The 19,444-nt window shown below is 40.3% G+C and overlaps 1 protein-coding gene across 1 annotated transcript in view; it reads left to right on the top strand.

The window, feature by feature from the left end:
- The window catches only part of TTF2 (transcription termination factor 2), a 618,261-nt gene extending 601,203 nt beyond the window's left edge, over positions 1-17,058 (top strand). The window contains exons 11-12 of the mRNA XM_044071547.1: positions 5,905-5,979; positions 16,410-17,058. Of these exons, the coding sequence (XP_043927482.1) occupies positions 5,905-5,979; positions 16,410-16,554 (220 nt within the window). The 3' untranslated portion in view covers positions 16,555-17,058. The remainder of the gene's footprint in view (positions 1-5,904; positions 5,980-16,409) is intronic.
- Positions 17,059-19,444: the final 2,386 nt, after the last annotated feature.

Raw genomic sequence — 19,444 nt, 5'->3', positions numbered from 1 at the left:
AGACCCCTTTGTGGGCTCTCAATTTACTCCATATCTAGATAGACCTGACTCCCCATCAGCTATGTCCATGAGATCCACTAGAAGCTTCTCTGAACATGATGTGGTGCGTATTGTAGACTAGTTGCTTTCGGCTAGAGGAATCCCACCTCCCAAGACCTATCTCTCCCTTGGAGGGGAACATTTTTCCTCAGAGATCCCTACTTGTTCTCCTTCATCATCTTCAGTCTTTAAGCCCCTTTCTAGAGCACAGTCTTCCCCGCCATGGCTCCTTTTGTAGACCTTACTAAGGAACCACAGCTGCCTTTTTGGCAGGAGCGATACTTTACTCCTGTCACTTCTCAGGATGCTAGCTGTGGCATGGTTTCCCCTGCATCCCATGGCCATCTGGAGACTCCTAGTTGGCAGGTTGGCTTGCTTGAGCAAGGGGTGACTGTAGGGTCCCACCCCTCCTTAGGTGGACCAGCCTTTCAACTTATGGAGAAGGCTCTTGCCACTGTAGGTAATCCTGTGCCACCAGGTTTTCCGTCCTCCTCTGGCCCGCAACTCACATAAGCCACCCCTAGCAGACAACCGGGCACAAGGGCCTCAGGATACACTCCCACAGGAGGCCCCTCTTGCACTGTCTTCCCCAGCATCTCCATCTGAGAAAGTTCATCACAAGAGTTTGTGTAAGAGGAAGCACGTGGACTCACCAAAAGAGTCCCTCACGGGGGAGACAGATTTTGATGATGGGGAAGGGTCCTCTCCATTACCCTCTGAGGTATGCTTTGGGGATATTCTTGAAATCCTTAAACAGAGAGGTGATTGGCAGCTTTCTAACCCAACCTCTGAAGAGTCTGTGTTCCTGCAGGCCTTTCGTGCCCAGCCCCCTACCTCCTGGGTTACTCCACTAGCCAATGAACTTGTTCGGCTCATCGTGCAGCGTGCATGGAAGGCTCCTGACACCGTTGAAGCCATTGCCCGGAGGCCAGATAAAAATCTTGTCCCCTCCAGATATTGACCCCCATTGGTCCAAAGGTCTTCCAGTAGATGCCATGGTGGTGGCGGCTGCAACTAAAAAGGATCTCGCAGAAGAGAGCCAGACTGTCCATCCGCCTGACAAGGAGTCCCGGGCACTGGACAGATTAGGAAAGCATACCTTTGCATCAGCGACCTTTGCGGTTAGGTCCCTGAATTATATGGCACATTTTATCAGGCTTCAAAGAGACTTAATTTCTGAGCTCTCTGAAACCTTGGCCAGAGCTGTGTCTGATGGGGTCCGTGACAAATTGGCCTCACAGCCACCCTCGAATCAGTATCTAACTCCTCCATTGGTCTGATTTCTCATGCATCAGAAGGAGCAGCTATAGCAGTGGGTGCAGGCATAGTCATGAGAAGACATGCCTAGATGCCCCTGTGTGACCTCGCGGAACCCTTCAAGGCTTCCTTTCTGAACGCTCCCATTGAAGCCTCTTCGTTATTTGGACCCAAGGTGAAAGACACACTGGCTAGATTTGAACAGGATGGTACAACCCTTGCTGCCATGGCCATCTGTTACTCTTCCCCTCAATGGGCTTTCTCCAGAAACCAGAAGAGCGAGAAGATGTGGCACAAAAAGACTCAAGGTTCTTTCCGTGACACATAAAGCCGATTTCTCCCCTAGAGTCAGAGGGGGAAACTCATATGGAAGACGCCCCTTTGGGGGCAGAGGAGATTCTTGAAACCAGGGTACCAGAGACTCCTTCTCTGGTCAATCCTACCAGCGCTCATGAAGAGCGGCCCAACTGCTTTCCTCTGGAAGAGGTTGGGGGTCTTTTCCTCTTTGTACCCTTCTGCCTGGCTAACCATTACCACCGACTCTTGGGTACAAAAGATAATAACCAGAGGTTATCATATCTCCTTCAATCTTTGTCCTGTCCCCCTAAGAAACCTTCCGGACGTTCCACCCAGTCAAAGGGAAGAAGCAGCATTACAGATCTCAAAGCTGCTAGAAAAAGAGTCATCCAAGTAGTCCCCCCAGACCAGATGGGATCCGGATTATACTCGTGACTATTTTTGGTGCCAAAAAAGACCGGGGACTGGAGACCAATTTTGGATCTCAGCGTATTAAACAAGTTTGTAAAGGTACAAAAATTCCAGATGGTCACAATTCAGTCTATCCTCCCACTCTTGGAAAAAGACGATTGGATGTGCGCTATAGATCTTCAAGATGCGTACTACCACATAAAGGTGGACAGATCATCAAGAAGATTCCTTCGCTTCCGTGTGGGATCCAGTCATTACCAGTTCCGAGTACTGCCCTTTGGACTCTGTACAGCCCCCAGAGTGTTCACAAAGTGCATGGCAGTCGTCACAGCTCACTTGTGACTACAGGGATTCCATATGTTTCCATACCTAGACGACTGGCTCATTACTGTCCCCAACAGACATCTACTGGAAGCAGCCTTGGCATACCCTCTTCACACCGCAGGAAGGCTAGGCATAGCCATAAACTGGCAAAAATCCAACCTGACCCCATCTCAGTCCATAGAATTCATTGGGGTCCTGTTGAATACAAAAAAAACTGCAGAGCATCCATTCCAGAGCACAGAATCCTAAGGATAAAACAACAACTCATACCAATCCTTTCAAGAGAAAAATCCACGGCACATCCTGTTCTCTAGCTGCTGGGTTCCATTGCAGCCTCCATCACTATTGTCCCCCTTGCGAGGTTCCACATGAGGCTTCTACAATGGCTACTACTCACCCAGTGGTATTCCTTTCAGTACCCTCTATTATCCAAGATTCGGGTAACCCAGAGGTGCAAACAAGACTTAATTTGGTGGATGTCACAGAACCCGTCACAGTGGTCTCGCCCCTTTACCCCCCAACAGCCCAAGGCTACAGTGACCACGGACGCCTCCCTGATGGGGTGAGGGGGCTATTTCAGGGAAAGACATTCCAGGGCACGTGGTCCGAAATGGAGGCCCATCTGCATATAAATGTCCTAGAGCTGAAGGCGGTGCTTCTAGAGTTGCAAACATTCAGTCCCCTACTACCGTCAGGGACAATTGCGATACAATCAGACAACATGGCAGTAGTCTGGTATATCAACAAACAGGGCGGAACCAAATCTTACCCACTTTGTCGTGAGACCATGAGAATATGGCAATGGGAGATGGCTACCAACCGCTTTCTCATCGCAACGCACATTCCCGGGAGTTCCGTGATAGCAGACAGACTCATCAGGTGCATTCTACAAACTCACGAGTGGTCCCTGAATCCTTTAGTAGCGGTGGAGATTTTCAACTGCTGGGGTCTCCCTTGCTGCAACCTCTCTGCATCCCCGATCAATTACAGATGCAGCATTTACTTCACCCTGATTCCCCCTCGGGGGCAGTCACCCAGAGACGCTCTAGTCCACGATTGGCCTTTGGGTTGACTTTATGCTTTTCCTCCTATTGCCTTCATTCCCCATTTCCTGAAGAAAGCCCGCCAGTTGAAGAGCAAAGTAATCCTCATAGCGCCATATTTATTTGATTCCCCTTTCTATGGCCTCACCTGCTAGATCAACCATGGATTCTTGATCCAACTCCGGACTTGATCTCCCATCTGCAGAACCTGATTCACCCCAACTTGAACAGCCTGAAGCTCACAGCTTGGCTCCTCCACTTTCTGTGATTGCCAGGCAGAATGACCTTTCTTCCCCAGTACGTGACATGCTTATTGCATCTCATATGTCTTCCACCAGAAATACATATCTCAGCAAGTGGAAAAGGTTTACTATTTGGCTGAATGAAAAGCAGATAGATCCCTTTTCAGCACTGGTGCTGGTGGTACTGGAATACCTGCCAAGTTTATTCCAATCTGGCCTTTCTGCTTCTACCATTCGGGTTTATTTGGCCGCAATATCTAATTTTCATAATGGTGTCCAAGAGTCTTCCCTTATGTCACACAAATTATGCAAGACCTTTCTAAAAGGTGTAAATCATTTGAAACCCTCATTTAGAGAACCTACCCAGCCATGGGACTTGTCATTAGTCCTGCAAGCTCTGACAACGCCACCTTTTGAACCAGCTTCTTCATGCGACCGCAAGTTTCTTTCATGGAAAACGTTGTTCTTGGTTGCCATTACTTCTGTCAAAAGTATTTCTGAACTTCAAGCTCTGTGCATCAAACAGCCCTACTTGACCTTTCATAAGGATAGTGTGTCAATGAGAACTAATCTTTCCTTTCTACCAAAAGTGATCTCTGAAATGTCCATTAACCAAACCATTGAATTGCCATTTTTCTTTCCCAATCATTCTAAAAGGGGAGAGTATTGCCTACATACCCTAGACATTCACAGGCAAATTAGTTTCTACCTGGACAGAACTAAGGCTTCTCGCAAATCAGATCAGTTATTCTTGGCCTATTCTGGACCTAGATTAGGATATGCTCTTTCTAAGGTCGCATTGGCTAAAGGGTTAAAAGACTGTGTAACATTTATTTACAAAGAGCACAGTATCCCTCTAACTGCAGCCATAAGGACTCATTCCACAAGGTCGGTAGCAGCTTCTGCTGCCTTCCATGCTAGAGCTTCTTTACATGACATTTGTGCAGTTGCAACTTGGGCTAGACCTCATACCTTCATCAACCATTACAAATTGGATTTGGCCTCCAGAGGAAGAGCATCGTTGGGTTCAGTGGTGCTCAGGAATGTCCTTCGATGAGAGCCTCCCAGGAATAAAAGTAGCTGGGGACTCTGTCCCAGATGTAAGGAATGAACGAGGATTAACAGTATCAGGTAAAGAAGTTATGTCTTACCATAACATTCCATCTGTATTGTTGATCCTTGTTCAGTCATTATGACCCGCCCTCCTTCACCCTCCTTTAGCTTATAGTGGATCACACCATCCGGTTCCGTTAGGTCATTTGACCAGAGGTAACCTCTACCTTCTCTTGACTTGCAAACTCAATCTGAGGTAACAGGGAGATGGGAATTCTGGGTAAAAGTTTAGCTCGAGAGTTTGTGGCTGGCGCTAGCTTGGAAGATGGCTGGCTCGGTTCCGAGGTCAGAACCGACTGCCCATATGTAATGACTGAACGAGGATCAACAATACAGATGGAACGTTATGGTAAGACATAACTTCTTTTTTTATTATGCAGTGTCACCCTAACAAAGGCTTGAGTTTAATAAATGAGGCAAAAGTTCTTTGCAATGCGTTGCTTTTTGTTTTAAATGCATTTGTCTTTATTTTCTTTATAGCAGTGGTGCACAACCTTTTTGTGGGGAGGGCCACTACACGAATTCTTAATGCATCTGTGGGCCACCTCAAAACATAGTAAGTCATTACAGGTTAACAATAGGTACAGGTGACTGGCATTTTTACTTAAGACAGCAGTCATGAAATTGCTTGTTTTCTACATCAACTTTGCATTTAACTTTATTCTGGCTTGCAGCCATGACTTATAAACTCATGCAGAAAGTTACTACTGTTTACATACTACAAGTTATAAACAGCAAAGAATAGCTACTTCCGCAGCTAAAATTAGAGGTGTGCGCTACTGCAGTCAGTCAGGTAAGTAAACACATGCTGGATAGTTTGTGTGACTGGAGTAAGGCGTAGCATTTTTTTTTTTTTTTTTCTCTCAACATTTTTGGTTACTCTCTGGAGGCCGGATGGTGTTGCAGCGAGGGCTGGATTTGGCCCTGGGGCCGGACGTTGTGCACCACTGCTTTATAGCATTGATGGAATACTTGAGTCCATCAGTTTCATTTTTGTGGACTTCCTGCTGATTAAATTTTTTAAGCTTTCTAATGTACATCAGCAAAGGCTGTTTTTAATGAAATATGTTTCAATGAGAGACATTTTCTCACTAATTTATTGCTTGGTGGTAAGCAACATTTGTAATGCTTGTACAGTGTACATATTTAGGTATTTATATGTCTTTTTTCCTGTTTAGGAATCCAGCTCTTGAAGATCAAGCATGTGACCGTATATATAGAGTGGGGCAAACTAAAGACGTGGTAATACACAGGTAAGTGTATAGTCTACGTTTTGTCCCTAAGACTATGTGTCATGTATGCTTATTTAAGAAAATTTTAATAAGGTGGAAAGATTGCTAATACAGACTTCACCAAAAGGCTTCAAGTATTAAAAAAATGTAAAGTCCACAGCTGAAGCCAAGTTGTGTTTACTAAGGTGTATTAGTACATAAGCAAAGACCTAGCACCTCAACTGAAGTGTCTTTATGGATGCATTTTAGTCACGGCGCTAGGTCTTTGTATGTGTTAATAAACATTTGCAAACATATCCTGACGTCAAGTATGGATTTAACAAGCTGGTATGCCACTTGAATACCTCACTTGTATGTAAGATTTATATAAGTGCAGTATGTGTTATGCACTGGTCACTCAGGAATGGTTATATTGCATCATATATTTAGTATATTACCTTTGTGTTAACATTCACTTCCACTGAAATCTCTTTCAAGGTCCTTGTGACAAGAACTGTTCAGTATATTTATAACTCTTTCTATATCATATTTATAGTTTCTTATTAAGACTATTCAGACTCGGTCGTATTATGGATGTGATTTTGAAGTCTTGTGATGTTTCCATTTTTCACCTTACAGGGTAGTTCTTTCTTTCTATTAATGGTTCATAGGAGGTTACTACGCTAATGGCCCTAGAGTCTTTACAAGCCTAGCTGTGTTATACCCATATTCCGTAACTGACCATGTTAGATGGTCTATATTAACAGGTCCATAGTCAGCACTAACTGTCCCTGTCCATGAGGGACATAGGTGCCACTCCCTGAGTGAATTTGCAGACTCCCATCCAAGTGTCCAAATTTTGCTTAAATAAGGTCATTGAGGAGCTCTTCTTCACATGACTTGGGAGTTTATTCCAGAGGAGCAACAACCTCTGGGGGACGTATCTGTCTGTCCAGCTTATCCTGTTAATGTCATGGGGTAAGTTAAGTTCCCTGGAGTGGGCAAATCTTGTCTCATTTGACTAGCGGATATGTAGCATTTCAATTAGTGTAGAGTCAGAGACTGTGTCTTTAGGCCAGGCACAAGTTGCCTCTTGGCAGCCTATAAGATACAGAATTCAGTGACAGGGCTTTCAGTCTATCTACACAGGTCTTGTTTTGAAGGCCCTGTGTTTCTTAGTGAGGAACTTTTGTGGTCTCTCCAGTTGCTGCAGGTGTCTGGTGAGGTACATGCCGAAGGGAGCATTGTATTCTATTAGTGGTCTGATGAGGGTTGAGTACAGAGGATTTATAAGATACTTACTCCTGGATGCAATGCTCTTATAAGATGTGCAATGTAGAAGGCTTTCTTTACCACTGTGGACACATGGTGGTCGAAGTTTAGGTTGCTATCAACCTGTGTGCCCAAATCTCACACCACTGGGCTTGTACTGGGGGGGGGGGGTTACTGTCTATATTGTAATTTGCAGGGACATCCTCTTTGCCAAATGGGATGAATAATGCATTTTTTGCATTTAGTTTGAGTCTAAGACTTTGTCACCAATCATTTTTCTGTGTTTAGCCCCTTTTGTAATATGTTAACATCATTAGTGGACTGTGTGATTGCACCAAGTTTACAGTCATCAGCGAACTTGGTAATCCACAGGCCATCTAATTTTGCCTGGACTTCCGAGAAATAGAGTCCAAATAGTAGAGGCCCAGCACAGATCTTTGTGGTACATCACTGCTAATGGTCTACTGGTAGAGGTGGAATCCCCAACTTTGACTGTATGCATTCTGTCTTGGCTACCCATCCAGTGATGTACGGGTTGATCCCCAGCTGGGAAAGTTTTTCAGTGATACCAGAGTGGGTGATTGTGTCAAAAGCCTTGGCTAAGTATAGATTGGCAGTATGTACGTGACATTCTCGAAGAAGCTTACCAGGTTTAATAAGCGTGATCTGCTCTTAAAGCCAAATTTGGTTGAGTCAAGAATTTTAAAGTCATCTATGTCTTTGTTAATAAAGTCCGTGATGATTCTTTCCATGGCCTTAGATGTGACACTGGTTAGGCTTATAGTTCTTAGGGTTGGTTGATGGACCCCCTTTGTGCAAGGGGATTACTGTTGCTGTTTTCCACTCTGCTGGAACAAAGGCAATGCTTAGGTTGTGGTTAAAGAGTGTGCCAAGTGGTTCCTCAGTTCCTGTTTAAGCTATTTAGTAAGCAGCCTGGGATGTTATCTGGTCCCATAGAGGCCAAGTATTTGGCCTTGGACAGCACAATTATGATCTGCTCTTTGGAGATACTAGGTAGAGGACTGGTGGCTGGTATGTTTTGGGGTAGGACTGGTGGGGATAGGAGGGTGAAGTTTGCATCAAATCTGTCAGCTAGCAGGTTGGCAATCGTCTTAGGTTAATTGGAGAGTTCAGTCATGTATAGCATGTATGTATAGTCAAGTTCAGTCATGTATAATATGCATGTATAGTCCAGAGAGGTATGTTTCAAGTCATTCACCCCAACATTGACTGTGACAAAGTCATATTGGCACTTGTTGTGGAGAGACTTGAGTGCCTGCGTTATTTGACGGATCCTGGCACCTGATCGGCAGCTAACCATGACCACCTCCTTGCCCAGCCTGGAGAGAGGGACATGGGTGTGTCTCACTATGAAGTCGTCTATGACCAGGGCATTTGGTTTTGAGGTGTTTTGCCTTAAGAGCTTATTAGTTGAGACAGTGGTGTGTGTGTTATTATCTGTACTGGATTCTGTTGGAGCTGCAGTGTGTGCAGTCGGTTTGCACTGGGGAGATCTCTGATCGTTTGGTCAGCTTCTAGTGAGCTCCTTTGTGCATGTAGGTTTATATCTTGCGTGCTTCTTATGTGCAAGAGGTGAATTGTGTATGCTGACAACCTGTTTTTGATGTCTGGCTTGAGCTTCAGATTTTAACAGTAATTTGAGGAGTTCCTTTAGCAGCAGTGTGAGTCAACATGTGCAGTGTTTCCCACAGAAAGCTGTTTTGAAGTGGTTCAAAGAAGCACACTTTAGTTCAGCTCTGTCTAGGCTAGCATTTTCCAGTTCTTCTGGCGGATTTGGAAAAGTACCATTTTAAAGTAGGGTTGCATTATAAACCTTGGCTAAGGCTGAGTGCTTGCTTGTTTCTTTGAGGAAGAATATTTTTGCAATTCTTGTAGTATTTTAGTTAATTCAACGAAAGCACTGTCGCTTTCAAAAGTATGCTGTTCCTCACTAGATATTAAATTAACTTTCCATGTCATAGGGTGCATTTGCTTTTGTGTTATGTACCTTTTCCACAAATCTTTCAACCATTATTAATACCAGATTGAGAGGACTGTACAGTTCCTTGTTGATCTGCTATATTAAACATCATATACTTATTTTTCTTTATCAATTTACTGTGAGATTTTATCTCTAATTCAGATTCAAGTTAAAGTGCCTTAGCCCAGAGTCTGTACCACAAGTTAAGTAACAACATTAAGAAAACGCAAACAGTAACTAAAAGCAAGATCAAAAAGATATGTTTTAAGACCATTCTTAAAAGCAGCAATAGTATGTGAATTACACGGCCAACTGGACAGTAGGTTCCATAAAAAAGGGCCCTGATAGCTAAAAGTGTGAAGGCCAATCAAGGTGTTAAGAGGGGAACTGTAACACAGCGTCTAACTTGTGACACAAGGATAAAGGAGAGCTCTAAACTAGGGAGGGTCCAAATTATGAAAGGCAAGATAAACTAAAGCCAAGCTCATAAAGATAATACATTGTCTGATAGGTAACCTATGGAGTTCTTGTACCCCAGTGAGAAGGCAGGAAGCAGAGGTTTGAATAAGTTTGAAGACTAGGCAAGTCAGATTTGGACAGGACCGTATATAAAGCATTCCAGTAGTCCATCTGTACATGGACTACGGTTCAAAGATCAGCAAGAGGAATAAGGTGTTTGATATGTCTGGTCTGGAGATGAAATCAGGACTTTGACAGCTGAAATATGGTCCTTAAGAGTTAGTATGTCATCAAATGACATGCCAAGATCGTCCACCGTAGACACACAAGCAAGTTTATGTCCCAGATGAAAAATGTCAGGTGACAAAAGAAGAGGAGAGTCCCTCAAGGTGGCATGTGCCATCAAAGCCTCAGTCTAGTTCCAAATATAACATATTTTTACATACGAGGTCCTTATTCAATAAACTTAACCCATTAAACTTAACCCATTAAACTTGTCAAATTCAAAATGAGTGTTAATTAATGAAACTTCATATTTTCACTTAATATAATATTCATATTTGATATTCTGTAACACAGACTTCCCTGCAGAATAAGAGTATTCCTACACATTGTTTTATAAATAACCAGGATGTCCATGAGCTACAAAAACAGCCACTGTGAGATGTCGCTCTCGCTAAAAAGAGGCCTACTCTAAATTCTGAAACATAACTATCCTGTAAATGTAATACAATTTGCTTCAGCTATACAAAACAAATTAAAAGTTAAAGTGCAGCATGATCCATAATATACAATGGTAAAAGTTTCATATTTCAATATGTGAAAGTTCTCCTTGTGTATGTACTTCCCATATATGGGTTTAATTTTAGTTCACATTTTAAAACATCTTTTATCAGCCAGTTAATCACCTACTAATATAATGTGCAAATTAAGCATTATAGTTGTTGAAACAACTCTGTCTTTTAGATGCGACACAAAAAATAGTCATCCTGGCTACCCAGTAATGAAATCCAATAATTACAAATTCAGAATTATGTAAGGGTACAATACCTCAGCATAGGACATTGTCAAAGGATCAGAAGACCTTTTCTCCCCAGGTGTATTCTATTTGCTGACATTGTGCAGTAGTAAAAGACCTGTATCTAATAAACATGTTAAATCTATATTAGTGTGTTTACAAAATTCTAATAATGTTAAATTATGCATTTAAACTGCAAAATGATAAATATCTCTTCCCTTTCTTAAGATAATTTTTTATCCTTTTTAATTTTCAGTGTAAAACTTTTCCCAACAGTACATGTTTTGACTTCATTACCACCACTTACATCAGCTTCTAAGCCATCAAAGTAATATCTAAATCTGGTTTGCTATTACCATCATCATAATCTAAAACACTGACTAACCGTTGCAATGTCCATACGTATTAGTCCTGTTTATGTGAAATAATTTCCAGTTTTGGAGCATTATCAGTAATATGATGTGGAAGTTTCTCTAAAGCTTTTTCCATATTCTCAGTTGAAGTGATCTGGGATAGTCAAACCAAAAGTGACCAGATGTTTTACACTTTCTGCAAGATATAACATAACTTTTAATGGGATGTCAACTTCCTCACATTGTAAGCACTTGTGATTATTGCAGTCATTAAGATGAAAGGACAAACAACAAAACATGCATGTTTTCCATTCTCCCCTGTATGTAACATGGAGGATTGATTGTGATCGAATTGACAAGCCTAACTGACTTATGTGTTCAAGACTACTCAAGAGGTGAATTTATTGGCATCTGTGTTGAGAACACATAAGTTAGGATCGGAGAGTAGATTATAATTCTTTGTGGTGCATAGAACTTTTATCTGTTTCATGTACTACATGTTAAAGTACAAAAAAATTGCTAAGTAAATTGCTAAGTGTTTTGCCAGCTTTCAAAACCGTAAAGCACTTGGTGGGCACTGTTAAGACAGGGTAACATAGTCCCCTCTGTTTATACTCTGCTTTCATTGCCTCTCAACTCTCCAATTTTTCAGTGTGTCCAGATTTTTGTCTCATAAATTTGGTCTGTTCCTCATAAAGTCCATGGTTTTTAGACAAATTACCAAGGACTGAAGGCACTAAATAATGAGAAATATTTAGGTTTCAAGACTTCATGTCCAGCAGAAAATGCAGGTGAATACTTGTCTGTCATTCATGTAACTTTTAAGTTTATCACAGGAAGTCAGGACACATTCCCAACAGACGGCAAACAGTCTTTTTTTTCTGCTGCTGACTTTTGCTAGTCAGCACAGGTGGCTATTGCTGCTGAGAGCTAGCCCCAAGTTTAACAACGTTAGCAGGAAGTGCTTAACATTTGTTAAGGTCTGGTCTGTCACCCTCTGGCTTTTAACTGATTTGACTTTTTCTGAATGTCAAAGTGTAATCAACATGCACTACATAAATGGGATAGTAATTACACTACAAGTATGTCTGATAGTGCTACCTTTGTCCTTTAAAGTTACCAGAATCAACTAACTGACATTCTCTCTTTTTTTTCATCAAATCTCTTTTTAACATCATGGATAGTATGGTAATAAAAAAGCAAATGTTGAATACCAAAAGTCTCAATGGCCACTGTTACAGAGCATCAGATGTCTCAATGGCCACTGTATGGAACAGCATAATAATGCAACAGTTCGCTGAAATATTAATACCAGAAAATACATTGTCAGCCCAGGCAAGTGACCAGCTTTTTTGCTGTCATTGAAAAAATCTTTAGTAACTCAAGAAGTTTTAAATGTTAACTCATAAAATGCATCTTTGCCAGTGTGTATAAAAGCACACAAGTTCTTGAAATGAATTCCTAATGGGACAACTAAATTATCCCATACCTTATATCTGGCAAGTGATATGTCCTTTTAAGATGAGATCTTTACTGCTAGAAGGATATTCTGTCTAAGAGTAATGTGTCTCCTGTGTTCACATTTTCACAGCAGAAGCATGCGTTAGGATGTTAATAGAGAAAGCACCACTATTCTGTCCTTGTGTTGCACACTTGACTTTAAAGAGAATGTGTGCTCAGATGAGATGATGTAAGTTCTTCTAATGCCCTTTCCTGTAAGCTGTCTTCATGAGCATCATTTTTTCCCATAATTTTGCTCCAGGATGTGGCATCTTTCACTTAGCTTGTTGTCTGCTAACATTTTTTCAAGTTTATCACTTTCATAAGTCAACACACGTTATAATAGAGTCTTGTAAATTACAGTAATAGGCTCCATCTCAGAAACGGCAACATCTCCTTCCTTTTGTTCCATGGTGCTGTCACTCTCTGGGGTGGAAACAAAAAGAATAGGGCAAGTGCCCAGATGGCCAAATTTCCCCTAGTCGTACAAGTATCGCCTTAGGTCTCCCCTGAAAAGAGGCCACTAGCATAGTGGGACTAAACTGGCCAACAAACAGATGGATTGATAAGATGGCTTCATTCCTTTGATAGAGCAAATGATTTTGATAATGTGTCATGAGCAGCTCTGGGAGACATTAGTGAATTATGGGATAGGGGAATCAGTAGTTAGGAGATGTACTTCTGTTAACTTGCATGTTTTTTTAATCCCTGTAGTTAATCGGTGGTTAGGAAAGGATGTTAAAATGGAGAATGGGGTAATACAAGGAATTCCCTGGCTGGAATGCTGTGTTTTGTATTAATGAATGCAGTTAGTTGTAAAGTTGAGAAAGTAATGGAAGGACAAAGATGGGTGATTTGGAGAGGGAGTAAAAATTCAATTTATTTTAAAGTATGCAGATGATGCAGTTTCAGTTTGTTTTTGTCACATATGCAGTAGAGGAGAAGGAATTATAGAGTAGTGGTAGCTTTAAATAAACAAATATGTAAGGGTTTTGGAAAAAGATGAAGGTGGGTAGAGTTTTTCTGAAAAAAAGAATATGTTGGTTGTTGTGGTAAAGGTAGAATGGAAGAAAATAAATGAAAGGGCGAGGTAGCTAGTGAGATTTTAACATTCATAGATATTAATAAAGCTAGAGATAAACTAGTTGTCTCCTTATTTCTAGACTTGACTAAAGCCTTTGACGCAGTTTCAGTGCAGACTTCTGTTTCAAATGTCTTTAATAGGTCATTCTCATCCCACCCCTGTATGCTTCAAAAGCTACTTGTCCAATAGGTATAAGTCAGCAAAATGGCACTCCACCCTCTCACGATAACTCCCAGTCACCACCAGTGTACAGGTCTCTATCCTCCACACATTCATACCACAGGCCTCCCTAATACAATATGCAGATGACTCCACACTCGTATGCACATCAGACATCCTGGCACATCTCCAAATATTTACTCAGGAAGCTTTAACCATTACAAAAACATGGCTTTGTAACTCACAACTAGGGTTGCCACCTTTTCAAATGCCCAAAGTGGGACATTTTTGTACAGACGTCAAATTTTGCAGGGCAAAACATATGGCCAGTACAAAGGCCAGAACCTCAGGTTTTTGATCAAATAAAAGCTTATTCTTATAGCATTTTAGTTGCTTATTCTGTTTCTTATAACATTTAGATGTTTCAGATACAGAATAACTGTTTTATGCAACTATTACATAAAATATAGGAAATATGTTTGTCCTAAAATCTCAGGACAGTTGCCATTTTTTCGATTTCTTTGCAGGACGCAACTGCCCAACGAGGGACTGTCCCTCGCAAAGTGGGACAGGTGGTAACCCTACTCACAACTCATGCTGAAACAAAAAAAAAATCTTCTAAATCTCTCTCTAATGAAAAAATAACATTTAAAATCCTTTCTCAATAATACAACCACTGAAATCACTTTTCATAATAAATTATTAGGGATGATAGTGGGTGATCTAAAATTTTGACATGCAATACAAAAATTGCATTAAAAACTCACCAAAAACTAGGGATGACTTGCAGTGCAAAAAAAAAAACTGCTCACCAGTGCAACTAAGGCTACACTTACCCCTCCTCTCACCTCCAGGCATCACAAAAAGCATACCTCACACCTCCTTACTACTTCACTCACTTCCATACTTTGCAATCAGTTTCTCACCTCACCCCCACTGACTTTCTATGTAAATATGGCATAACTAGGGTTACCACCTGTCCCACTTTGCGAGGGACAGTCCCTCTTTGGGCAGTTATGTCCTGACAAAAAATTGTAAAAATGGCAAATGTCCTGAGATTTTAGGACAAAATTATTTCCAATATTTTATGTAATAGTTTCATAAAACAGTTATTTTGTATCTAAAATACCTAAATGTTATAAGAAACAGAATGAGCAACTAAAATGCTACAAGAATAAGCATTTATTTAGGCAATAAAGTTAAGTTCTAACCATTGTACTGACCGTGGGTATGTGCCGGCGTGTAAAATCTGATGTTTGTACCAAAAATGTTCCACTTTGGCCATTTGAAAAGGTGGCAACCCTAGGCATAACCCTGTTTTTCTCCCACTTCATATTGCAATTTGTTTGTATTATACTAACTACTAAATCTATTGTATCTACCTTCCTGAATGATGTTTTATGAAGTATACTGCGTGTATTTGCTTTTTTTTACTAACTGTATTCAATGTATGTTATTCCAAATGTATATATTTTATTACTATCTTTTACACTATGTAACTTAGATTGTATTTGCTTTGCCCCGGGCCTCCACTGAAAATGGAAACTGGAAATAAAATAAATAATAAATAAAAATAACTTTCCTTTAATTTCTCTGAACTGGCTAAAATTTGTCTAAATATTAAATCATTGTCATATAAGTTGCATCTGTACTTAACCAGTGTTTTCACATATCAGTATAATTGTTTAGATTTTTTTTTTATTTGAGGAGGATTCTCAAAATAGTTTTTCTCCCTGGGCCTGGGCTGAAAATGGGGTACCTACACATTAGAACTTTCCTGGTAATCAAATGTTAGTAAATAAGTTAAATAAATGAATATTGTACCTGCTTCGGCACTATTGCATACAATGCATGAGAGTTGACTGAGAAGAAAGAGGCTTGTTTCTCCTAATTATTACCGACTTGCATGTTGGCTCCTTTGGTTAAGAATTCCGAACAAAGCAAAAAAAAAATAATGGTTGAGGCTTGGGCAAAGGGCAGAATTGGGGATAATTTTAATAGTAAATTAAGTCACTTAAAAAGTTAACAGACCATGTTGTGGTATTAAAGTGCATTCTGTGAACAGTTGGAAGTATGAAACACAGTCTGGCATTATTACTGACAGAAATCCTGAGTGATTTACCAGAAAATTAAAAAAAATTGCAGAGGACAGAGCAAAAATATGAAGAAAATCAGGGACATTCTAAAAAACTGACAGTTGAGAGGTATGGTTGCCTGCAACTTTGATCGGTTGTCCTGTTGGTCACCATGCATTTCAACTATTTATAGAGTTTTACAGAACGTCTGTGATTTTTCTTATATTTTACCCTGTCCTTCATAAAATATGTTAGAGCTAATGTAATGAAGCATATGTCAATGGAAAGTTTGTTTGCTCAAGAAGATTTTAGTGGTTGAACTTCTTTCTGTTGGCATATGCTTGATTTACAGTGTGCATGATGACTGTGCTGTCTAATCAGTGGGCACATTTTTGAACCTTAAACACGCTTTTTGTACAGATTTACACTTGCAGTTTTTATTATAACTTCACATTTCAATGATTCTTACTTTAAATGTAATTGTTTTAGAGAAATATTAAGTATTAAAACACCACTGTAATTTTAAGTGATTTAAATTACTATTTTTGACTATTTCTTTTGATTTTCCTAGGTTTATTTGTGAAGGTACAGTTGAAGAAAAGATTTGTGAACTCCAAGCAAAGAAGAAAGAACTGGCAAAAAAAGTTTTGTCAGGAATGGGAGATACTTTCTCCAAACTTTCCTTGGCTGACCTTAAGATTCTTTTTGGTGTCTGAGATATTAAGCCACTGTACATCAGAGCTGTTCGGAAGGAAGGCTTCAGTTACTTAAGAACAACACTATAGCAGAGGGTGAATATGAGGGGGTGCTATGCTTTCAGCTGAAAAACCAAACAGCATCCATTAGCTTCCTAAAGACTTTATGCCCCAATCCTGTGTTCTTTAATTTAGTGCTGATTGAGATTACAACAGAAGCACTGAAACACAGCCCTATGCCCGATGCTATGTATCGGTTTCAGAAACATGTCCTATTATTAGGAATCCACTTTTGAGTAGATGCATAATGGCTTAAATTTTAGTACAAGACTTTGTAGATTATTTAAGTGAGCAAGGCCATGTGAAATGCTTTCGTATAAAAGGTGATACAGCGGTGTCATATTTTTATGTTCCTTTTTCCTTTTAGCATTGTCTTCATGTCTGTCACAATCTGTCATGTTTTATTTCATATTTCATATATGTCTTTTGCAGACACTGCCTTTAATAAACTGCTGTGCTACTTCAGTTCCTTTTTTTTCTATGTTGTGGGATTTGGGGATATTAATAATTCATTATAATATACCGAGGTTGGGGTTAGCCATAAGCCCTTATCTAATCACACCATGTGGCCTTAGGAAGAATTTTTCTAAATCCTCAGAAATGAGAGTATTCTGAACCACAGACTCTCAGTAAGCTTCATGTCATGCTTCTTCCCCAGATTTTGTAGGTCCCACCTAGTTTTTTCGTTACTCTGCTTCTGTCATGGCAGGAAACTTCATGCGCCCTAGTAATGAAAGGTATTATCTAAATTTACTGGCAAATTTAAATGTTACGTTTCTTTCCATGTTGCTTTCACACCATTTGTAATAAATGTATGTAAAGTAAGAAAACAGGGTTTTGAGATTTGACTATTCTGTTTTGAGAGCTCAGAAGCATGTGGCATATTATTTTTTCACTGTTCCATGATGTATTTGGATAAAGCCTGGACTGTGTCCCAGGTGACCAGAGATCAGTGTGGGCTGGGTGCTGAAGGAACCAGCCAAGGAGTAAGAAGAGTGAATGGGCAGTGGTCACTTACTTGTTTGAATGGGAAGAGTGATGTGTATTGCATTAGTGTACATTCTGATAAGGTCATCTAATGGAGACCAAAAGATTTAACAGGAGCTGTCTGCTTCTTAAGGGGTGGGGCCATTACTAGCAGAAATGAATGATAGCACTACGTTACAGTCATTGTGTACCCAACTCTTAAGCACTACTGGAATGTATGTTGTAGCTATAGGGCCTCAGAATCAAAACTCTTGATGGCTGCTTGGATGTTGGCCACACCATGACTGTGCTTTTGAATGAGACCACCTGAACAGAGCCAGTGATGATCAAAAGACAACAGGAGAACAAAAAGTGCAAAAAATTATATGATTGTGCACTGTGTAGCTTCCCTATGGTGGTGGAGGGGGGCAGAAGCATCTGACATTTTCACTGTGTTTTTTACATTTCAGAAAGCTGAATGAAGTACTTTCTAATCCGTTTTTCCTATTTTATATCTTATTTATTAAATTAGTCATAATACTTGTGTTCTTCAGTTTGTGGTTTTATATTTGGAGTTGTACTTTTTGACATTTTTGTACTTGTCTTCCTGAATTTGTATACCTAGTCTTCTGCACTTGAAGTCTTAGCCAGCAGCTCTCTAGTTTTATTTAGAACATCCAGTCAGCAGATTGCATCCTCTTAGCAAGAGTTTAGACTGTTTTTGCTTGACAAGTACCACCTCTAAACCCATAGATTAGCATTGATTAGAAGAAAACAAAGTATACAGACTATATTGCATTGGCCCTGACGAAATAAAAGCCTGCATTCATAGCAAAGATTTTAATTGTCACACTCATCTTAAGTTGAAAAAGCTTGAGCAATTTACTGAGCGGAAAGAACCATAAAGGATCATTGATCTTCTTCATGAGTAAACAAAAAGCAATAAAGCTGTCAGTTTTCAAAGATGTAAAGGAAGGAAAGAAAGTCTCTCAAAAGTCAAGTGTAGATTCCCTCTGGAGTCAAAACTGTTACTTTTCTCCTCTTAACTCCAGACATTTGCCAGGCTCCCTGTTGAAATGTCAGTACTTGAAATGCTGAGTGCTGAAAAGCTGAAAAAATGACCAAAAAAAAAAGAGAAGAGTGAATCTTGAAAATCGCTCTTCTCCTTTAAGCTTCTTTTTTTTGGGGGGGGCAAGCCCCCCTGCACCCCCTTCCTTCCCTATGTGGGAGCCAAGCCCCTCACACCCCCAAACTTATGTATACCAATTCCAAGATCATCATACCTTTGAAAAAAGGGAATATTCCAAGAAATTCCATCTCAGACTTGGTATATACAAGTTCCATCTTTCGGCCATTCGGTCTGTGCATTTTGGGACTTGTCCTAGCTGGTCCCGGCATTTCAGATGGTTAGCCCTTTGCCACCATCAGAAGAATTGACAGAACGAATGTATCTCTAACTACATGATCAGTTTATCCATTCAAGAAAGAAGCCTTTTCTCCACTTGCTGTAAGCTGTCGATAATCATTCCTGGTCTTTCTACTTTCCTTCATTAGTGTTTCATGAAGCTGTATATAATGAACACTGTTGGCCTGTAAAGAATTGTGTTGCCATTTCTTAGATGGATATCTTCATGTGGTGTTGTTAACAGTGCCGTTGAGATTTAAAGTCAGATTTTATTGCATTGCTAGGGGCAGCACTGACATAGATGATATTTTTGTCAGTAGGCCCCACTGACCCATAATGATAAATTACTTTTGTCAGTAGGCTATCAAATAGAATAGCCTGGGCTCAATTTCTGTCTGAGGCTATTTCAGCCTTTCTTACTTTGTTTTTTTTCTCCCTAACCTCCACTAATATCTTTACCTAAGGCCTCTCGTTTACATT

The sequence above is a fragment of the Protopterus annectens genome, chromosome 5.part0 (genome assembly GCF_019279795.1).
Source record: "Protopterus annectens isolate FY-2018-M chromosome 5.part0, PAN1.0, whole genome shotgun sequence".
Lineage (NCBI taxonomy): Eukaryota > Metazoa > Chordata > Ceratodontiformes > Protopteridae > Protopterus > Protopterus annectens.
This window is presented reverse-complemented; position numbering and strand designations above follow the sequence as displayed.